The sequence below is a fragment of the Brachyhypopomus gauderio genome, chromosome 1, assembly GCF_052324685.1.
Source record: "Brachyhypopomus gauderio isolate BG-103 chromosome 1, BGAUD_0.2, whole genome shotgun sequence".
NCBI lineage: Eukaryota > Metazoa > Chordata > Actinopteri > Gymnotiformes > Hypopomidae > Brachyhypopomus > Brachyhypopomus gauderio.
In genome coordinates, this window is record NC_135211.1 from 50,164,493 (window position 1) to 50,183,927 (window position 19,435).

A 19,435-nucleotide genomic window follows, 5' to 3' on the forward strand; every position below is an offset into this window, starting at 1 on the left:
CCACAGGGGTTGTTGATTGTAGCATCAGTGTCCTGCCCAATGACTCTTGCAATATCATACATTTGCTCAAATGTAGTTTGAAACCCAGAGTCCCCAGGAGACAAGTAGTATTCTTATAGCAAGCTATACTCTATTCCTTATATATATAGCTTCCTATATTACTATAGGAAGCTTACCCTAAACCCTGAATACAGTCATACTTAAAGTATTGTAAACACTTGGAATATTCTTGCCATGCCATTGCTTGAGGCAAGACATAATAAATAATGACAGGTCATTACAGCTAGGGAAGGTTTATAAAATGGCCATGAAGGGCCATAAAGGCCATGTAAATTCTCTCTTAACAATGTCACTTCCAGGGAACAAATTCTGATGATGTAAGTGTAGAGTTCATATAGCAAAGTGATAATCCAAAGCCAGGAAACAAACAAATTAATATAAAATGAAAAATTCATTAGAAAATTCATATAAAAAGTCCTGAATGTTACGTGTGGAGGAGGCAGACACGACGGTGCACGGTGCAGTGAAACAAAAACGACTTTAATGCTGAAAGTGATGGAGTCCAGCGCAAGTAGTGTGCAGCACTCCTTAACATGTAACATTGTCACGTAGGGCTACGCCCCCTCTCCTAGCTGTCGCTCCGGTTTCGCTTGTTCCCTCGTGTCTGTGTTGTTCCCTGCTCCTCAATCCTGTTGCCCCGGTTGCCCAGCTCGTCTGTTGCCCCAGTTTCCCTTGTCTGCCACACCTTGTTATCATCGTCCTCACCTGTGTCTTGTTTGTTCCGTGTTCATATAGTCCCTGTATTTCCCCAGTCTGGTGATCGGTTGTTTTGTGAAAATTATGTATCTCTGTTTGGTTCTCGTATATCTGTGCAAAGTTCTCTGGCTCTAGTGTTTGTATTCGTGTTTCCCCGTTTGTTCCAGCCTGTTCCGTTTTCCTTGCCTGGTCTTTGTGAGTACTCCTTGTGCTAATATGTCACTGCTTGTTAAATGTTCGGACTCCCTTAATGATCTGACCCGCGCCATCCTTTTCGACCCTGAATTTGGAATTTCCCTTAATAAATCTCGCTCTCCTCAGCGTTTGTGTCCGCCTCCACGTTCTGCCTCGCGCAGTTCGTTACAAACATACACTCACTCAGGCATGAACCTTAGACAATGAGGAGCACGAGACATTGCATGAACGCACATTAAATAGGTGAATAACACATTCCCCCGTGATCACGAGACAAGGCACAGGTGAGACTAATAAACACGCTCACAAATGACCCACACCCACGGAACTACACCCATGGACATAACCAGAGGTGGAAAGAGTACTGAAAAATTGTAATTGAGTAAAAATATCATTACTTTGCCTAAAATCTACTCAGAGTAAAAGTAAAATTACTTAATTTAAAATGTAATTTGAGTAAAAGTTACTTAGTTACTTTCAGTTATTTAATGCATGGATGAATCATGAACCAAATTCAGCACAAGTTTAATCGATTTCAAAGTGTATTTAAGTGCACATCCACACTTGCAAAAAGATCAGCTGGGCTCAGGAACATACTTCCTCACAGCACAAGGACAGTCACAACCTGTACCATAAAGTGCAAACAATTTTAAAATGCCCACAAGATGCCACAAATCAAACTAAAATGCAACAGGATTCCACTACTCACAATAAAATGCCCACAGGATCCCACATCAAAAATAAAAAAATGCTCATAGGATCCCACAATTTAAAAGTAAGTGCTCACAGGATCCAACTATTCAAAATACAGTGCCCACCGGATCCCACTATTCACAATAAAATGCCCACAGGATCCCACATCTCAAAATAAAACAAAATCCGCACAGGATTCCACTATTTAAAACGCTCACAGGATCCAACTATTCAAAATACAGTGCCCACAGGATTCCACTTTTCACAATAAAATGTCCAGAGGATCCCACAGAACCTGATAGATAGAAGATTTAAAGATAGAACAATCTCATCCTTTTGGAAAAAAAAGTTCACCAGATTACGACCTGATTATGAGACAATGAAAAGGGCGCGCGCAAGGCAAGGCCATGCAATTGGCCTTCAGTTCTGGGACTCAGAAGTTTAAATTTCTGCCCGCATTTAGTTTTTCACCATCAATATTTTTTTACTCAGTAATGTGAGGGTGTTCAAATGTAGTGAAGCAAAACTACTTGGGTCAAAATGTACTCAAGTAAAAGTAAAAATTACATATTTCAAAAACTACTCACAAATTACAAATTACTCATAAAAAGTATTCAATTACAATAATGTGAGTAAATGTAATTAGTTACTTTCCACCTCTGGACATAACTAGACGCAGACAACGTAATAACACGCCCACAAGGAGGGGTCCGGAGCTGTCACCGTGACACTAAATATGAATAAATCACTCCAAGGCTATTTGATAAATATGCTATATTAAAGTTATATTAAAATTAGGCTTTATCAAGGTTATATTAAAATTAGATTTTATTAAAGTTATATTAAAATCATTCTCTAATTAGAGCTGTGCAAAACCACAACAACAAAAAAAAATAACTGAACAAAACCATTATAAACACATTAGTAGCATCAATAACAATTTGCAAGAAGTAAGTGAAATTATTCTTTAAAAAAGTGAGTATAAAGTGCAGTAATAACCCTGAAACCAGGGGGCAGCCAAACTCAAAGCATTAAGTGATTTAGAAGATGAATCGTTTTATCAGGAAGTTCTAAAAATTATGTTTCTCGCAGATCCACTTGTTTTTGGCATCACATTTCACATCATTCCAGCCCTTCGTTGCTTTGTTAATCTCACCACAGTCCTCATCACCTGCATTGTTTGGCTCACCTCGAGCCCAGAACCTGAAATTCAGAGAATCATATTCAAGGTCTGATCAGTGTTCATCTCAGACTTTGTAGCCTGTGTCCAGGCAGATTGTTAGCTCTAAAAACCAGCTGGATTTCTCCAAAATGTCTACCAATTAATTAAAGTGAGAAATGTCAACAGATCTCCAAACATTAGAATAAAATATATGAATGTGATTCCCAAAATTATTGACCACTACTCTTAATACAACCTTACATATTTGTAACGTTTCACTCAAATTGGGTCAACACAGGGTAACTAGGAGGTGGACACAAGAGGATCCAGTTCATTTACAAGGCTTTCACACTCTAGATAAACACACTTACCTAACATAATGACCACGTAAGGCACATTAACGCTGTTATAATGATACAATGTGAAAGACAAGTACAATAGCCACTAGCTAAACAATCACACATGATAACTAGAAAAACTGAGAACACACCATCAAACAGGAAAACACACAAACAGCATACATACCACAATAGATTGAACAACTTAGTAATCACCAGTTCAACAAGTTCAAATAAAGATGTAACAAAAACATTCACCAACATTAAATACATGATTGACAGAACACATGAACCATCATAAAACACTTAGGAAACATCTATATTCATATCCCCAATCAGATTCAGTGTTTACCATCATCCAGATCCATTCAAATGGTACATTCAAAGATCAATCTCCTGCAATGATTAACCCACAAGGCATAACTCAAAATGCACCAACTAAACAGCATAATGCATTCAAATACTTTTAGTCTTGTGCTCACAATTAGAACTTTAAATAAAGATATTTGAAAATAATGTTGCACTTTAAGTGTGATTTTGAGAGAAGATTTTCAGATAAAAAGCATTGTCTTTTTACACTGATTCTCTTACCCAGTGTTTTGAAGACTGGAGCCATCCACCCATTTCCAGATGCTCTCTATATTCATATCAGTCAGACCGATCCAAGCACTGCTGTAGTCCGGTGTTGTGAACATGAATTCCTGTAAATGTAGTTCCTACATAAGAAAAGGCAGTAGAAGTATAACTGTTCTCCCTCACATGGACTCTCCCTCTCTCACCTGTTCCTCTCTGCTGTTTATGATCACCAGGTCTGCTCCTCTCTCTCTGCAGAACTGTCTGCTCTCACTCCAGGTCTTCTTCTCAGTAGAGATGTAGTACATGCTGGAGTCAAATATCCTCCATCCCACATACATATCTGTTTATACAGTAGCACAACAATGCTCATTGAATTCCCACAAAGGGCATACTTTATTGTATTTATTAGTAAACTTTATTTAATCAGGCAAATGTTTTGACTGACATTATGTAATTGAAAAGACATGCTATCTGCCATAGTAACTACCGCTCTCATTACTAATATTTTTTCTTTAATAACAAATCTGCTGAAAGGACATTAATGTTATGCAAATGCACATGTAAATAAAGCAAAAATAAATCCTTTATGCATTATTTGAAATGACAGGCAAGTATCTTTAGTGCAAACCACAAAGTGAGAGGTTTGTCACAAAGCGAACAGCTTCTCAGAAAAATGCATATAAAATGTGGTCCTACATTGACATTAAACTGCAGTAGCGAGCCGTGCAAACAACGAACACAGACAGTACAGAGCACAGACAGTGCATCTAGACATTTACTACAATGAACAAGCTTTAAATGGAATATTTAAAGTAAATATGTAAATACGTGCTACAATCTCTACACAGGAATTCAGTTATTTAAGAATAATTCACATTTAAGAACATAAAAAATAGGAGAACAATATGAGATTATAGTAGATTATAAAAAATCTGCCAGAGCAGATTTTTCAACATACGGTTTAATTGAAGGCGGATGGTTTGCAATCGGGCCATTTCTTCACTCAGTATACTGTAGCGGGTCTGTAACTGGTCTCTCTCTGTAGTCAGTTTGTAGTTAGTGGTCTGTAACTGTTCTCTCTGTATAATCAGGTTGTTGTAACTGGTCTGTAACTGGTCTCTCTCTATGGTCAAGCTGTTGTAACTGGTCTGTAACTGGTCTCTCTCCATAGTCAGGTTGTTGTAACTGGTCTGTAACTGGTCTCTCTCTATAGTCAGGTTGTTGTATCCGGTCTGTAACTGGTCTCTCTCTGCAGTGAACTTGACCCACATCACTGTGATGACAGTCAGCAGGAGAACACACAGTAGCATCAGACACACTGCAGTCAGTCTGGAACATCTGCTCCCTGCAGTGTTGGTTTCTGAAGCTAGAAAAGAAATTAAAAGTAAAAATGTTAAAACTAAAAGCACCAAGCGCAGGTCGTTTGACCGCTTTGATGTCTTACTAGAAGCACCCATTTGACCTACTTGTACCTAGAAGTGATTTTTGAAACTAATCACAAACAGAGTTCAAACAGAGTGTGTAAAGAAAATAGATTCTCCAGAGTAATAAATTCCTCTCCAGAGTGTTTCACTTTCCATATTCTTAAAAATGTATGTTTTAATGTAGAAATTAAATCAAACAACTCAGTGTGTCATACTTTGCCTAATAGAATGCCTAATAGTTATTAGGCAAAGCATGACACACTGAGTTGGTTGATTTAATTTCTACATTTAAATATATATTTTTAAGACTATGGAAAGTGAAATACTCTGGAGAGGAATTCTATTCTTAGCAGTTTGTTGGGGGGGGGGGTTGCAAATGGTAACCTATTTATCAAGTCAGCATCGATGTCAGGAAACATGGGCAGGTGTGACACAAGTGCAGCAGTTCAAATAGTTAATAATATAATTATATATAATAATAATAATAATTATATAATAATATAATTATACCCCTATAACACATATCATTAATATCTCTCTCTCCACTGGTTATGTTCCCTGTTCTCTTAAAACGGCTGCTATTACTCCTGTTATTAAAAAACCTTCTCTTGATAGTTCTGACGTACAATCCTACAGACCGATTTCCAATTTACCTTTTATTTCCAAAGTTCTTGAGAGAGCTGTCGCCATACAGTTACAGGCTTTTCTCACCACCAATAATCTCTTTGAGACGTTCCAGTCTGGCTTTCGTCCTTTACATAGCACTGAGACTGCTCTTTTCAGTGTTTTGAATAACCTGCTCCTGTCCTCTGACTCAGGGCGTGCATCTGTCATTCTTCTCCTTGATTTAACTGCTGCTTTTGATACAGTTAATCACAAAATACTCCTCTCACATCTCTCCAGTATTGGTCTGTCTGGCACTGTGCTTTCTTGGTTTTCATCCTACCTTACTAACAGATCTCAGTTCATCAGTATAGGAAAGCACAAATCCATTTCTGTCCCAGTCACCCAGGGAGTGCCACAGGGTTCCGTTCTTGTTCCCCTACTATTCATTACAAACTTACTTCCTCTAGGTAACATTATCCACTCCTTTGACATCAACTATCACTTTTATGCGGATGACACACAGCTGTATCTGGATCTCCACCCTTCTGACTCTTTCCCTCCTACCACACTGCTGTCCTGCATCCAGGAGATAACTCGCTGGTTAAACAATAACTTCCTCAAACTAAATCCTACTAAAACTGAATTCATGATCATCGGCACCAAGTCAGCCATCTCTACCCTCTCAAACTGTAGTCTGTTGATAATATCCCAGTTACCCAGTCTTCTGTTGTGTGAAATCTTGGCGTTTCATTTGACTCCTCTCTCACTTTCATCCCACACATAAATTCTATCCGTAAATCTGCTTTTTTCCATCTCCGCAAAATTGCAAGGCTCTGCCCCTTACTTTCACTAAAAGATGCCGAAACCCTGGTACATGCGTTCATTACTTCCAGACTGGATTACTGTAACTCCCTGCTTTATGGTCTACCTGCTAAATCACTTTGCCCCCTACAACAGATACAAAATTCTGCCAGAGTTCTAATGTCCACAAAGAAATCTGATCCCATCACTCCTATCCTCCATCAGTTACACTGGCTTCCTATCTCTGAACGCATCCATTATAAAATCCTACTCCTAACATTCAAATCTCTGCATGGTCTTGCACCCTCCTATCTCTCCAACCTTCTCCACCTTCATATCTCATCACGTCAGCTCAGGTCCTCTAACCTAGGTTTGCTCTCCGTCCCACGACACAGACTCTCTACTATGGGTGGCAGATCATTCAGTGTAGCTGCCTCCACCCTCTGGAATCCGTTACCTCCCTCTATTCGCTCCTCTGACTCTCTCTCTACTTTCAAAACTCAACTCAAGACTTTCCTCTTTTCTCAATATTTCCGCTCTTTCTAAGCCCTGTATTTTTCCCCTTTCATGTGTGTACAGCGACCTTGGGTTTGTGAAAGGCGCTATATTATATTAGCACTTTGAGGTTTCATTGAAATGTAAAGTGCACTATAAATAAAATGGATTATTTTTTATTATTATTATTATATAAAATAAACATATTATTATTATTATTATTATTATTATAAAGAAACAAGACAAATAAGTAGACAGGGGAGGAAAACCAGGCAACAGGAAACACACGCGACTATTGGGCTCACGCACGTAGACATGGGAAATAGGCCAGACACGACAGGGGACAACTAACTTACTACAGACTACAAATATTACTACAAATATCAGTAAAAAAAGAGCATAACGTCAACAGGAACAAGTGAATGGGATTAACATATGGAACAAGGGTAAACTACATAAGGGATAATTAAGTACAGAGGCACAAGGAATCAAACACCATTGTCAACAACAAAAAACTCCAATAACAAATGATAGTTCAATGAAAGTAATATAAAAACCAGGACATTTCCTCACTTAAAAAAAAACCCGGGAAGCTCGGGACAGGACGTGAAATACGGACATGTCCCGGGAAATACTGACGTTTGGTCACCCTACTCTACTTGTCGTTACCAATCTGGACTGTTTCTCAGCCCTGTTTTTGTCATGTTGTGGGGGGGGCCCCTGCCGGTCGCCCCCGGTTACAGCGGCAGCGGTCCTGTTTTTGGTCACATGATGTTCGTCCCTCAGGTGGGCGGGACCCGTGATCCGTCTCACCTGAGGGTCGTTTGTTCGTCTATATATGTCTTGTCTTTGTACCAGTTGACTGCTGGTTATTATTTCCTACATTTGGAACAATGCACGGGTTTTTGGTTTGCACACTTTCTATTAAACCATCCTATTTCCCTGAGACTTGGCGTGATCGCTTCCTTTTTAAGTTGCTCACACTGCCCGTCACAGAATAACCAGCCACCTTTCGGAAGCCGCCAGTCTCCTTTGCTTTCTCCTTCGTTCGTGGTCATGTCTCGTGGTGTTTGTCTACGTGTTGTGTGTTTGTCGTGTTTTGTCTGAGAGAGTGTTGAGTCTGTCCCCAGTCGTCCCGCCGTGTTTAAATGTTGTTTGTGTTAAAACCCGTAAGTCACACGGCGGTGACTAAAGCTGGGGACCAGTAGACTCCGCTCTCGCCCAGCGAATCTACCGGTGCCTCACATTACGCGCGTCAGTTGTTCGTTATCGACTGTATGTATGTGTGTGTGTATGTACGTTGTGTTTTAATAACGACGCGGACGTGAGCGAGTGTGTGTGTGCCGTGGTGTGTGTGTTTTGCTGGTGGTGTTTGTGTGTGTGTATGTAGACGGGTCCACCGATGCGTGCTGCAACGCGTGAGACGCGAATCTCTCGGCTCCTTTCGCCTCGCTCACCCGATATCCCGCGGTGATGTGGGTGAGCGACTCCGAGCCCGAGAGACGCGTCGCTGTGGGCGTGGCGTGCAAGCCGCCAAAGATCTACGGATCCCGTGGTGAAAACGGTGAGAAAGAGAGCTGGAGTGGGCGCGTCGTGCTCCACAGAGCGCGCGCGTCGGTGGGTCCTGTCCGTTTGTTTGTGTTCTGTCTTTGCATGTTCGTTTTGTCCTAGAGTGTAGCGTGCTTTGTTTTATGTAATTCCTCTCTTGCACCCCTCTTCACTGTGTGTGGGGAGGAGCCCATTAGAGGTCCAGTGGCACGGAGGGCATCTCAGGTGCGTGTATGTTGTATGTTGTGTATGTGGTTTTTGTTTTGTTGTTCCCCGGAGGGCCCCCCCCTAAATATGTTTTTGGGGGGGAGCTATGGGGTTCCTGAGCCATGGCATGTGGCTCAGAAGGCGCTGCTCCTTAGGGAGAACTGACCTTTGGGAGGGACTCTTGAGCAGGGAGGAGCCCCTGTACCCCTTTGTAGGCTGAGGATGCCTGGGGTTATGAACAGGGTGTCTCCTCATGCCAAGAAGGGGTCCCCTCCCCCCTGGGTTTAAGGGGGTGCAAAGGTCAGGGCAGTGCATGTTATATGTTGTGTGTCGTCTGTGTGCGTGTGTGTGTGATGTGTTGCAGGTCGCTCCTGGTGGTGGACTGCGGCACTCCCGGACCTAGTGGGGTCTCCAGGCGGAGACCCTCCCCTTCAAGCTCGGGGTGACCAGCGTGTCCCTGATGCGGATTGCCAGGGCCCTGGTCTCTGGCGCTCCTGGGTTGGGTGGAGGAGTCCACCTTGAGATGAGGGGCCCTGGGAGGGGTTCACTCCCCAGGAGTCTGGGGTGACCCCTAGCGAAAAGGGCAGGGGTCAGCTCCGAGCGAAGAGGTAGGTTCGGGAGGTGTCGGTGGAAGCCGTGGCCACACTCCAGTGTGGCGGCCTGCACACATCCACACCTGTGACGTGTGTTGGGCTATGTGCTCCCGGTCCGCACACAGCGGTGGGGCTTAAGCGGCCTAAGGCCGGGCGTGGTTATCGTCTTGTTGACGGCCCGGTCGGTCCAGGGTCCCGCCCAGGAGGCGAGCTAACCTATGTGTTTTATGTTTTCAGCTCCAGGACTGCAGGGAACGGGTCCCTGCCTTGTCTGCGTCCTGTGACGAGGAGCTTATGTGTGTTGTGTTTCAGCTCAGGACGGCAGGGAACGGGTCCCTGTCTTGTCCCCGCCCTCCCGCCCCTTTGTTGTGTTTTGTGTGCTGCTGCTATAAGCCGCACATCCGGAGGGGAGTGCGGCTTTGGTGGGGGGGGGTCTGTCATGTTGTGGGGGGGCCCCCTGCCGGTCGCCCCCGGTTACAGCGGCAGCGGTCCTGTTTTTGGTCACGTGATGTTCGTCCCTCAGGTGGGCGGGACTCGTGATCCGTCTCACCTGAGGGTCGTTTGTTCGTCTATATATGTCTTGTCTTTGTACCAGTTGACTGCTGGTTATTATTTCCTACTGTAACGTTTCAGGGGAGGGTGTGACGCAAGTGCAAGAGAACTACTTTATTAAATACAAACACCACGTAATATAAACAGAATCCAGGGAGAGAACAAAACTAAGAGACATCAACTAGAAGGAGACAGATAAACCCTACCAGACAATACACAAAGGGAAACACGATACAAACCCAAACACAATAGACACAGCGCATACACGAAACAAGGAAGCTAAAGTAAATGCTACGGAAAGGACACTACTATAACGGTTAAGTAAGCAACAGGGAGAAGAGAACACATGAGAACATGATAACTAACAAACCAAAACACACGAGATGCAATCAATACAGGGGACCAACGGAATACTAGCAACACTACAGCATAACGAATAACTACATAGACCATGAGAGAGTGAAACATAACATTACTAATGACGGGAAACAAAAGCAGCGATAAACAAGCATAAAACACAGGGAACAACCACCAACGGACGAGGAGAAGGAGCGAAACAGGGCGAGACTAAAGAAGAGAAGAAGGAAGGCAAGACAGGGGAACAGCGAGGACTCACGTACAGGGAATGACCGACACCGGGGTAAAACACGAGGGGGTTTTTATACACAGAAACACGACGGTGGAACAAGACTCAGGTGTACGAGACTGACGATGGGGGCGTGACAGACAGAGGGAGGAACGAATGGGAGCGGGGAGCTAGGCGGGACCAGGGAGGAGGGAGGGGCTGGACGTGACACCTACATTTGGAACAATGCACGGGTTTTTGGTTTGCACACTTTCTATTAAACCATCCTATTTCCCTGAGACTTGGCGTGATCGCTTCCTTTTTAAGTTGCTCACACTGCCCGTCACAGTTTTTGGTAAGCCCCTTTGAAATAAATGTAACCAGGTGGAAAAAAGTGGTTAACTGTACAGTGTTCACTGTAAATCCATTGTATTATTCACATGCTGGTTGAAGTACCTTTGTAGGTCAGAGGGTGGCGCCATCCCCAGGTGCAAGGGTAATGAGTATCAGAAAGTACAAAATCCTTTTACGCACTTTTGGGACAGACATGACGAGCACGTTATTTCAATCCGAGACAGTTGGTGTGAGCGAGTTAGGCTACCTGAACAAATGTTCGAGAAACTCGGTAAGAAATGTTTGTGAAATCAATGATTTACCCTGTTACATGAGCGGTATAAAGCTGTTAACAATGTTTTTTTTTGTTCTTTTGTCCTCTTGTAGAGAGGCCACTGCCGTTTTTTCTCTGTTTCTCGTTTCATTTCATTTTTTTTAATGCAAACGTGCTGCTGCATGCTAGCGCGCCATTTCGAAACAATAAGATAGATAGAGCACAAGTTGCCTGTTTTTGCTAACTCTTTATTTTACGAGCTCGGAGAACTTAAGTGTTTGATGAGAATAAAGAACCCCTTTTCGTATTTGAAGTCTTGTGTGTTACATTGACCTGGCTTCAAATCTTGGTACCAGGAGTGGGGTTTCTCATTTTTTCTTCTCCGTGTAAAGTGCGTACATCACGGCGTAGTGCTAGCTTTGTATGATAACGGCAGTGGTGAAGAAGTGGCCTAACCAGTGCGGACAGAGGCGGGTTTTTTTGTGGCATCGCTGGCCGGAGACTAGACGAGGGGCGACCGGGGCTCAAGTGGCTGTACTGACGTGGCTGTGAGGGATTCCAGCGAGGCGACCATCAGACTGGGAAGGATTCCAGGTTGAGAGAGCATCGTCCAGGAGCCTCGCGGGATCTCTGGATCTTCGACGAGTTTATCCTTTATTTGATTTTGTATTGACTTTTAAGTAAACTGAGAAAAAAAAATGTCTGAATCAGGAAATGTTGAGATGTTTGATGGACATTTACTAGTGGATGAGGATCGCCATGAACATGACAATGGAAACGAACAAGCTGATGTGTTACAACAAATAAGTGAGTTAGCTAGAAAACAAGAAGTCATGACAGTCATATCATCACTAAATACTGAGCCTACCAGGTCTTATGTGTATGTTCCCAGAGAAAGACACATCTCACCTTTTAGTGGAGACATTGACAAAGATGGGAGGAGTGTAGATGAGTTTATTGAGGAAGTAGAAAGAGTTATTTCTGCTAGAATCCAATCTGCACCTGAGCAATTTGATTTTGTAATGTCACTCTTGAGGGGCTCAGCCCTAGATGAGGTACATTTACGCAAAGCTGATGGTGACGTTGTAAAAGATCTGTTTGTCTACCTAAGAGATGCTTTTGGAGATAAACGTAGTGCTTCCCAGCTATTGCAAAACTTTTATAACTATAAACAGAAAGAAGGGGAGGACATTCGTGACTTTTCACATGCTCTGGCACAAGCCTTTAGTTGTGTGGTAAAACAATATCCCAGCTCTGTAGCTAATGAGAAAGTTGTGTTAAGAGATCAGTTTGTTCAGGGTGTCAGTGATCCCTCCCTAAGACGAGAATTCAAAAAATATGTACGAGGAAAACCTACATCCACTTTGATTGAGGTGAGGGAGGAAGCTTACCTGGGGTCCTCAGAAGTCCCCAGCACAAAGGTAGTTAGGAGTAAAGTTAACGCCTGCAGTCATGTTACAGCAGAAGCACAGTGCTGTGCAGCTACAGCTATTGAAAACCCAGTGTGTCTTGAGGATGTAATGAAAACTCTTAAAGAGCAAGGCAAAATCACAAATGCGGTTAAGCCTAGTGAGAAGTCAGTCTCAGTTAATGATGTTCTATAAGTACTGGCTGAGCAAGGGAAGGCGATAACTGAACTCACTAAAGCGGTGAAAGAGCTGACTACCCAGAGCAAGAACCCCAGTAGTCCTACACAAAGTAAGACCAAAATGGTTCCCAGATTTACCCCAGATGGCAAGCCTATATGCTTCAAATGTCAAGTCGCTGGTCATGTTGCTAAACAATGTCCACAGAGAAAACACCAAAACTCTGAGCAGCCCTTGGTTTGCAGTCAGTCGGAAAACGCGAGACCCTGGTTGCAGTGAGTCGGGCAAGGCAGGGTAACGTCGTAGACTCACCTCAACCTGAGATAACACGGGAGCAAATCATCGAGCGTGCTATAGGCCAATGCCCAATAGTTGACCTAAAACTTAGTGGCGTACCAGCCCATTGTTTACTTGACACTGGCAGTCAAGTCAGTACTATAACAGACAAGTTTTTCAAAGACCACATTGGTGACCATGAGAACATGCTTGCTACAACTGGCTGGCTCAAGATAGCTGCTGCTAATGGACTTGGCATCCCTTATCAGGGTTATGTGGAACTGGAGGTTGAGACTATGGGTTTGAAAATTCCAAACTGTGGTTTTTTGGTTTTGAAGCCCTCAGCTAATCCTGTTGTTTCTGAAGAGTGCATAATTGGTATGAATGTCATTTGCAGATGCAGACAGCTTGTAGCAGCAGAGTTTGACAGTGCTTTGGGAGGATCCTTAGACTCTGGGTGGAGGACAGCTTTCCAACAGATACAAGTCTGTTGCATTGAGAGGAAGGTGACAGCCAGGGTTGCAGGCAGAGAGAAAGTGCGTATCCCGGCGGCCTCAGTGTCCACGGTACTTGTGAGAGGCCACACCAAAACCTCAGGTGCATCCTCTCAGATTATCATTGAACCGGTGACCACACCTCAACCTCCTGGTCTGGTAGTTATCCCAACACTTGTTACAAATGCCAGCCATTTTCATCCCCTCCAGGTTGTTAACTTTTCCTCAGAGGATGTGTGGTTGTGCCCTAGAACAAGGCTAGGCATTATCTCCAACGTTGATTGTGTTGAAAGGGAGCAGACATGCCAAGTAAAGTTTAAGCGCATCTCTGCAGATGTTGAACAGGTTTTAGTGGATTCCAACACCGATCCAACTAGCAGTAAGGTTCAAACCATGTTGGACAAACTTGACATAGGAGGTACTGAGGAAGAGCGAGTCGCTCTCGGTGCATTAGTTTCTTGTTACAGAGATGTGTTTACAGATGATGAGGAAAATCTTGGCCACACAGAAAAGGTGAAGCATGAGATTAAGTTGGTTGATGACGTCCCCGTCACACAACCATATCGTCGTATACCTCCTAATCAGTACCAAGAAGTACAAGAACACATCTCAAAACTTTTGAGGAAAGGGATCATACAGGAAAGTGAAAGTGCTTACGCCTCACCCGTTGTGGTAGTACGCAAGAGTGATGGTAGCATACGTTTATGCGTAGACTACCGTAAACTAAATCTTAAGACTAGGAAAGATGCATTTCCGTTGCCTCGCATCGATGAGAGTTTTGATGCTTTAAAAGGCGCAAAATACTTCTCCACAGTTGATTTAGCAAGTGGGTATCATCAAGTGGCTATGGATGAGAGAGATAGGCATAAGACTGCCTTCACCACGCCTTTTGGGCTGTTTGAGTATGTTCGTATGCCCATGGGAGTGTGTAATGGCCCTGCGACGTTTCAAAGATTGATGCAGGCAACCATGAGCGATTTGATATTTGACATCATGTTGGTCTATCTTGACGATATACTGGTGTACTCACCATCATTCGAGTCTCACCTGGAAAGGCTAGACATTGTCTTTAAACGTTTGAGATACACAGGACTAAAAGTGAAGTGGGAAAAATGTCACTTTTTGCAGAAGGAAGTTAAATTCCTTGGGCACCAGATTTCTGCAGAGTGCATTGCAACTGATCCCTCTAAGATAGCTGCAGTCAAGGAGTGGTCTAAGCCCACCACTGTTAAAGAGCTTCAGTCATTTCTAGGCTTATGCAGCTACTACAGAAGGTATGTTGAAGGGTTTTCTAAGATAGCAGCCCCACTGCATGACCTTGTAAATCAATGTCATGGTGCTGTTAGTACAGCCAAGTCTAGTCAAAGACTGAGTGCACTGTGGGAAGCTAACAACCAGGATGCATTTGACACACTGAAAGAAAAGCTTGTTACTGCACCTGTTCTGGGATATGCAGATTTCACTTGCCCATTCATCTTGGAGACTGATGCGAGTGGTCAGGGCTTAGGAGCTATCCTATGTCAGCAGCAAGGTGACAAGAAACGTGTCATAGCATATGCAAGTAGACGACTAAGAAATGCAGAGAGAAATGACAAAAACTACAGCAGCATGAAACTGGAGCTGCTTGCCCTCAAGTGGGCAATAGTGGAAAAGTTTTGAGGTTATTTGCTAGGCTCAAAGTTCATGGTTATCACAGATAATAACTGCTTGTGTCATCTAAAAAATGCAAAACTTGGAGCTATTGAACAAAGATGGGTAGCACAGTTAGCTGCTTTTGACTTTGATGTGCAGTACCGCCCAGGTCGGTGCAACCCTGCAGCTGATGCACTGTCACGGCACCCGTTAGCCGGGGAGCCAGAGCCACATGATGATGAGGAGTTTGATGATTGCATCGCAATTTGCAACCTGATCTGTAGAGGTACCACTCTTGACCCTGAGTTGGTCACAGCAGGAGTCAAATGTTGTCAGCTAAACCAGATTAGGGCTACAGAAGCTGATCAGTGTGGGTCCCATTCTAAAAAAGCAACACCAACCCTTCCAGGCTATTCCAAGGAACAACTACAGACCTTTCAGTGTCAAGATCCTGTGATCAGCATTTTTAAACAGTTTTGGGATCGAGACAGTCAGCCAAGTTCACAGGAAAGAAAGAATCTTCCTGTTAATGTCAAATCATTGTTGAAACAATGGAAATACATTCAGATGCGTGATGGGTTGTTGTACAGAGTAGTGAATGATCACCATTTGGGAGAGTGTTTTCAGTTTCTTGTTCCCAGTTATTTACAACAGTCTGTAATGCAGAGTGTACATGACTCTATGGGCCATCACGGAATAGAGAGGACGTTGAAATTGTTGAGGCAAAGAGCATTTTGGGTAGGGATGCACAAGGACATCGAGCACTGGGTCAAAAGTTGTCAGCGCTGTGTTCTCACTAAAATGCCCAATCCAAAAATTCACCCTCCAATGAAATCCTTTTTGGCAACACGGCCTTTAGAAGTGGTGGCAGTGGACTTCACGCTTCTCGAACCAGCCTCAGATGGCCGAGAGAATGTTTTAGTCATTACTGATGTGTTCACAAAATTTACTCAAGCGTTTCCGACACGTGACCAAAAAGCAGAAACCACAGCCAAAATCCTCTTAAAGGAGTGGTTTATGAAGTACGGTGTACCTGAACGTTTGCATTCAGACCAGGGCCATACCTTTGAATCAGAGGTCATGGCAGAGCTTTGTAAAATGTACGGTGTGAAAAAGACACGCACTACACCACATCATCCCACAGGGAATGCACAGTGTGAACGTTTTAACCACACGCTCCATGAACTACTGCGTACACTTCCAGCTGACAAAAAGAAACGCTGGCCTGAGCACTTACCCGAGCTTGTATATGCGTATAATGTCACCCCACACGCAACTACAGGGTATTCCCCTTACTTCTTGCTCTATGGGGTAGATCCACATCTTCCTGTGGATGCACTGCTTGCAAATGAAACTGGCAACAACAAAAATCTTGATTGGCTTGCTGTGCACCAACATAGACTCAAAGAGGCCCATGCAAGAGCCAAAGAGTATAGTGAACAAAAGGCAGCGGAACGCATTGCTCATCATAGTCACAAAGTTTATTGTCCTTCAGTTGAAGTAGGAGAGTATGTATACCTGAGACACAGACCGGCTGGTCGTAACAAAATACAGGATGCTTGGAGTCCAGTCGCTTACCAAGTTGTAGACATCGTAGGTACAACTTACACAGTACAACCTGCAGAAGGAGGGCCTGTCAAGAGAGTGAATAGGGTTGACATTAGACCATGTGTTAATATTCCGGACTTGACCCACAGAAACAACTGGAAGAAAGACTGTAACCACATCAGCTGAGACTACTGAATCAGACATTGACTCAGGTGATGAGGGTGAGGATGCAGTGATCATTGAAGAGGTTTCTTTTCATTTAAACCCTCGTCTAGATGTTGCAAACTGCTTTGTTGATGATTGTGTTCAGCAGCCAGAGGACTCTGATTTGAGTTCAGACAGTGTACCTCCTGTATTAGAACAGGTAGAGACTGAACATGTTGAGATTGAAACATGTACTACTGACCAACCGTGTGAGGTGCAAGCATCTACTCCTTGTGTTAGGAAAGCTCCTGTACCTGCTCTCCGCAGGACTAAGCGTGTAGCTGCAGGGAAACACTCAAACCCCTACCATGAACCTAGGTCAGTGTTGGAGCCAGAACTGAGTCCACCGATGGTCTCCCAGATCATTGCAAGCTTAGGTTCTGTGTTTTTCAGAGAAGCTCTAAAAGAAGTTAAAAATAGTTACTTTGTCACCGAGGACGTTGACTGTTAAGCAGGGGAGAATGTAACCAGGTGGAAAAAAGTGGTTAACTGTACAGTGTTCACTGTAAATCCATTGTATTATTCACATGCTGGTTGAAGTACCTTTGTAGGTCAGAGGGTGGCGCCATCCCCAGGTGCAAGGGTAATGAGTATCAGAAAGTACAAAATCCTTTTACGCACTTTTGGGACAGACGTGACGAGCACGTTATTTCAATCCGAGACAGTTGGTGTGAGCGAGTTAGGCTACCTGAACAAATGTTCAAGAAACTCTGTAAGAAATGTCTGTGAAATCAATGATTTACCCTGTTACATGAGCGGTATAAAGCTGTTAACAATGTTTTTTTTTGTTCTTTTGTCCTCTTGTAGAGAGGCCACTGCCGTTTTTTCTCTGTTGTTCATTTCGTTTCATTTCATTTTTTTTATGCAAACGTGCCGTTGCACGCTAGCGCGCCATTTCGAAACAATAAGATAGATAGAGCACAAGTTGCCTGTTTTTGCTAACTCTTTATTTTACGAGCTCGGAGAACTTAAGTGTTTGATGAGAATAAAGAACCCCTTTTCGTATTTGAAGTCTTGTGTGTTACATTGACCTGGCTTCATAAATCCTGTTCTACATCTGCGAGTGTCTGCTATTCTGTCTGGTCGTGGCAAGAATTCATTGATAAAATAACGTATTGTCTTACTTGTTATGGAGTATTACATGTTGGAATAATTCATGTAAAGAATATTCATGTAAATGTGCTCTGGGAGTCACTACATTAATATGAATACATTAATATTTTAGAAACTATCTGTATGTCCCACAGTAGAGAAGCATGAACATCCTAATGATGTAGGGGCATATTTTCTGGTCAGTGTTTTTTTTTTTTTTTTTGCATTACCTTAAAAATGCATTATAATGCACAAAACAATTTCACCTTGAATATTACAGTACTTAAGAAAACACATATGTCCACCATATTTTAGTGGAAAAATATATTCAAAATACAGAGAGAGAGACAGAGACACATGGATATCTCGCACCTGTTTTTTCAGGTTCCTTGGTGCTTCTGGTCTCGTATGTCTCCCAGTTGTCCCCATTCATGTAAATGTCTTCACTGCCTTCTGAATATGATTCAGAATTTTTATAGATTTTGTCCGTCATCTCCATTCTGCTTTTTCTCCCTGATAATAAATGTCACTTGGTTCAAACCGATAAATGGTCAGACTCTACACAGCACTCCTAGAAAGTGACTGGCTAAAATAAAGTGAACAAAAGCTTCTAAACGGATTGTGGGACTTTTGTTCTGAATACCTACATCCTCGTTTATTAATTTTGCTTCCTGTTTTTTTCTAAAATCCATAGTGGATACATTTAACATGCTTATATGACAAACCACAGGGACACTTAAAATCATGAGAGAGATTTTAATGTAGAAATTGGAGGAAATCTGTTGTTGATCTGTTCTCATCAATGAAGTGCATTTTTTCTGTGTTTACCTCATTGGCCATCTTTTATAAGAGGGGGGGGGGTTTGTGCACTTTGTGTTTATATTCAGGTAATGAACAGGGACATTAAAGACCTGTTGTTAAGGTCTGCTGACTGAATGAGGTCATGTATAACAGCTGTCCTGCCAGTGCTCAGAGACGCTGATGGTTTCACATGCAGTTGAAACAGGAACTGAGAGCAATCGGGCAAGCGGGAGAAACCACATTTTCAGCAAAATTTAATTCACCAATGAACCACATTTTCAACAGAAATTAATTCATTTGTTGTTCACATGAACAAGGGCTGATCTCTCTTGGGTCACAGGAAGGGGAGCTGACCCCTTCCGGGTCACAGGAATGGGAGTGGGTGGGTGGAGTATCAAGCTGGGTGGAGGGACCAAACTGACAAGGAAAACACTAGCATACATGATTGACAGGAGGGGGCAGATCTGGGCATAACAATTATACAACACACCAGCTGTGGTGAGTTTAATACAGGAAAAACTTCCTACATAGGGAAAAAAAAGATGTTCCAGACTGACTGCAGTGTGTCTGGTGCTGCTGTGTGTTCTCCTGCTGGCTGTAATTATAGTGATGTGGGTCAAGTTCACTACAGAGAGAGACCAGTTACACACCAGTAACTACAACCTGACTATACAGAGAGAGCAG

General features: G+C 43.1%; 1 protein-coding gene across 1 annotated transcript; it reads right to left on the minus strand.

Moving 5' to 3' along the window:
- Positions 1-2,505: 2,505 nt before the first annotated feature.
- LOC143524055 (uncharacterized) lies at positions 2,506-18,535 on the minus strand. The gene is made up of 5 exons (XM_077018250.1): positions 18,323-18,535; positions 4,679-5,086; positions 3,924-4,060; positions 3,736-3,845; positions 2,506-2,847 (listed from the first exon to the last, which is right to left on the minus strand). The coding sequence occupies exons 1-5, from the start codon at positions 18,447-18,449 to the stop codon at positions 2,715-2,717; spliced, it is 915 nt and encodes a 304-aa protein (XP_076874365.1). The 5' UTR covers positions 18,450-18,535; the 3' UTR covers positions 2,506-2,714.
- Between the last annotated feature and the right edge of the window lie 900 nt (positions 18,536-19,435).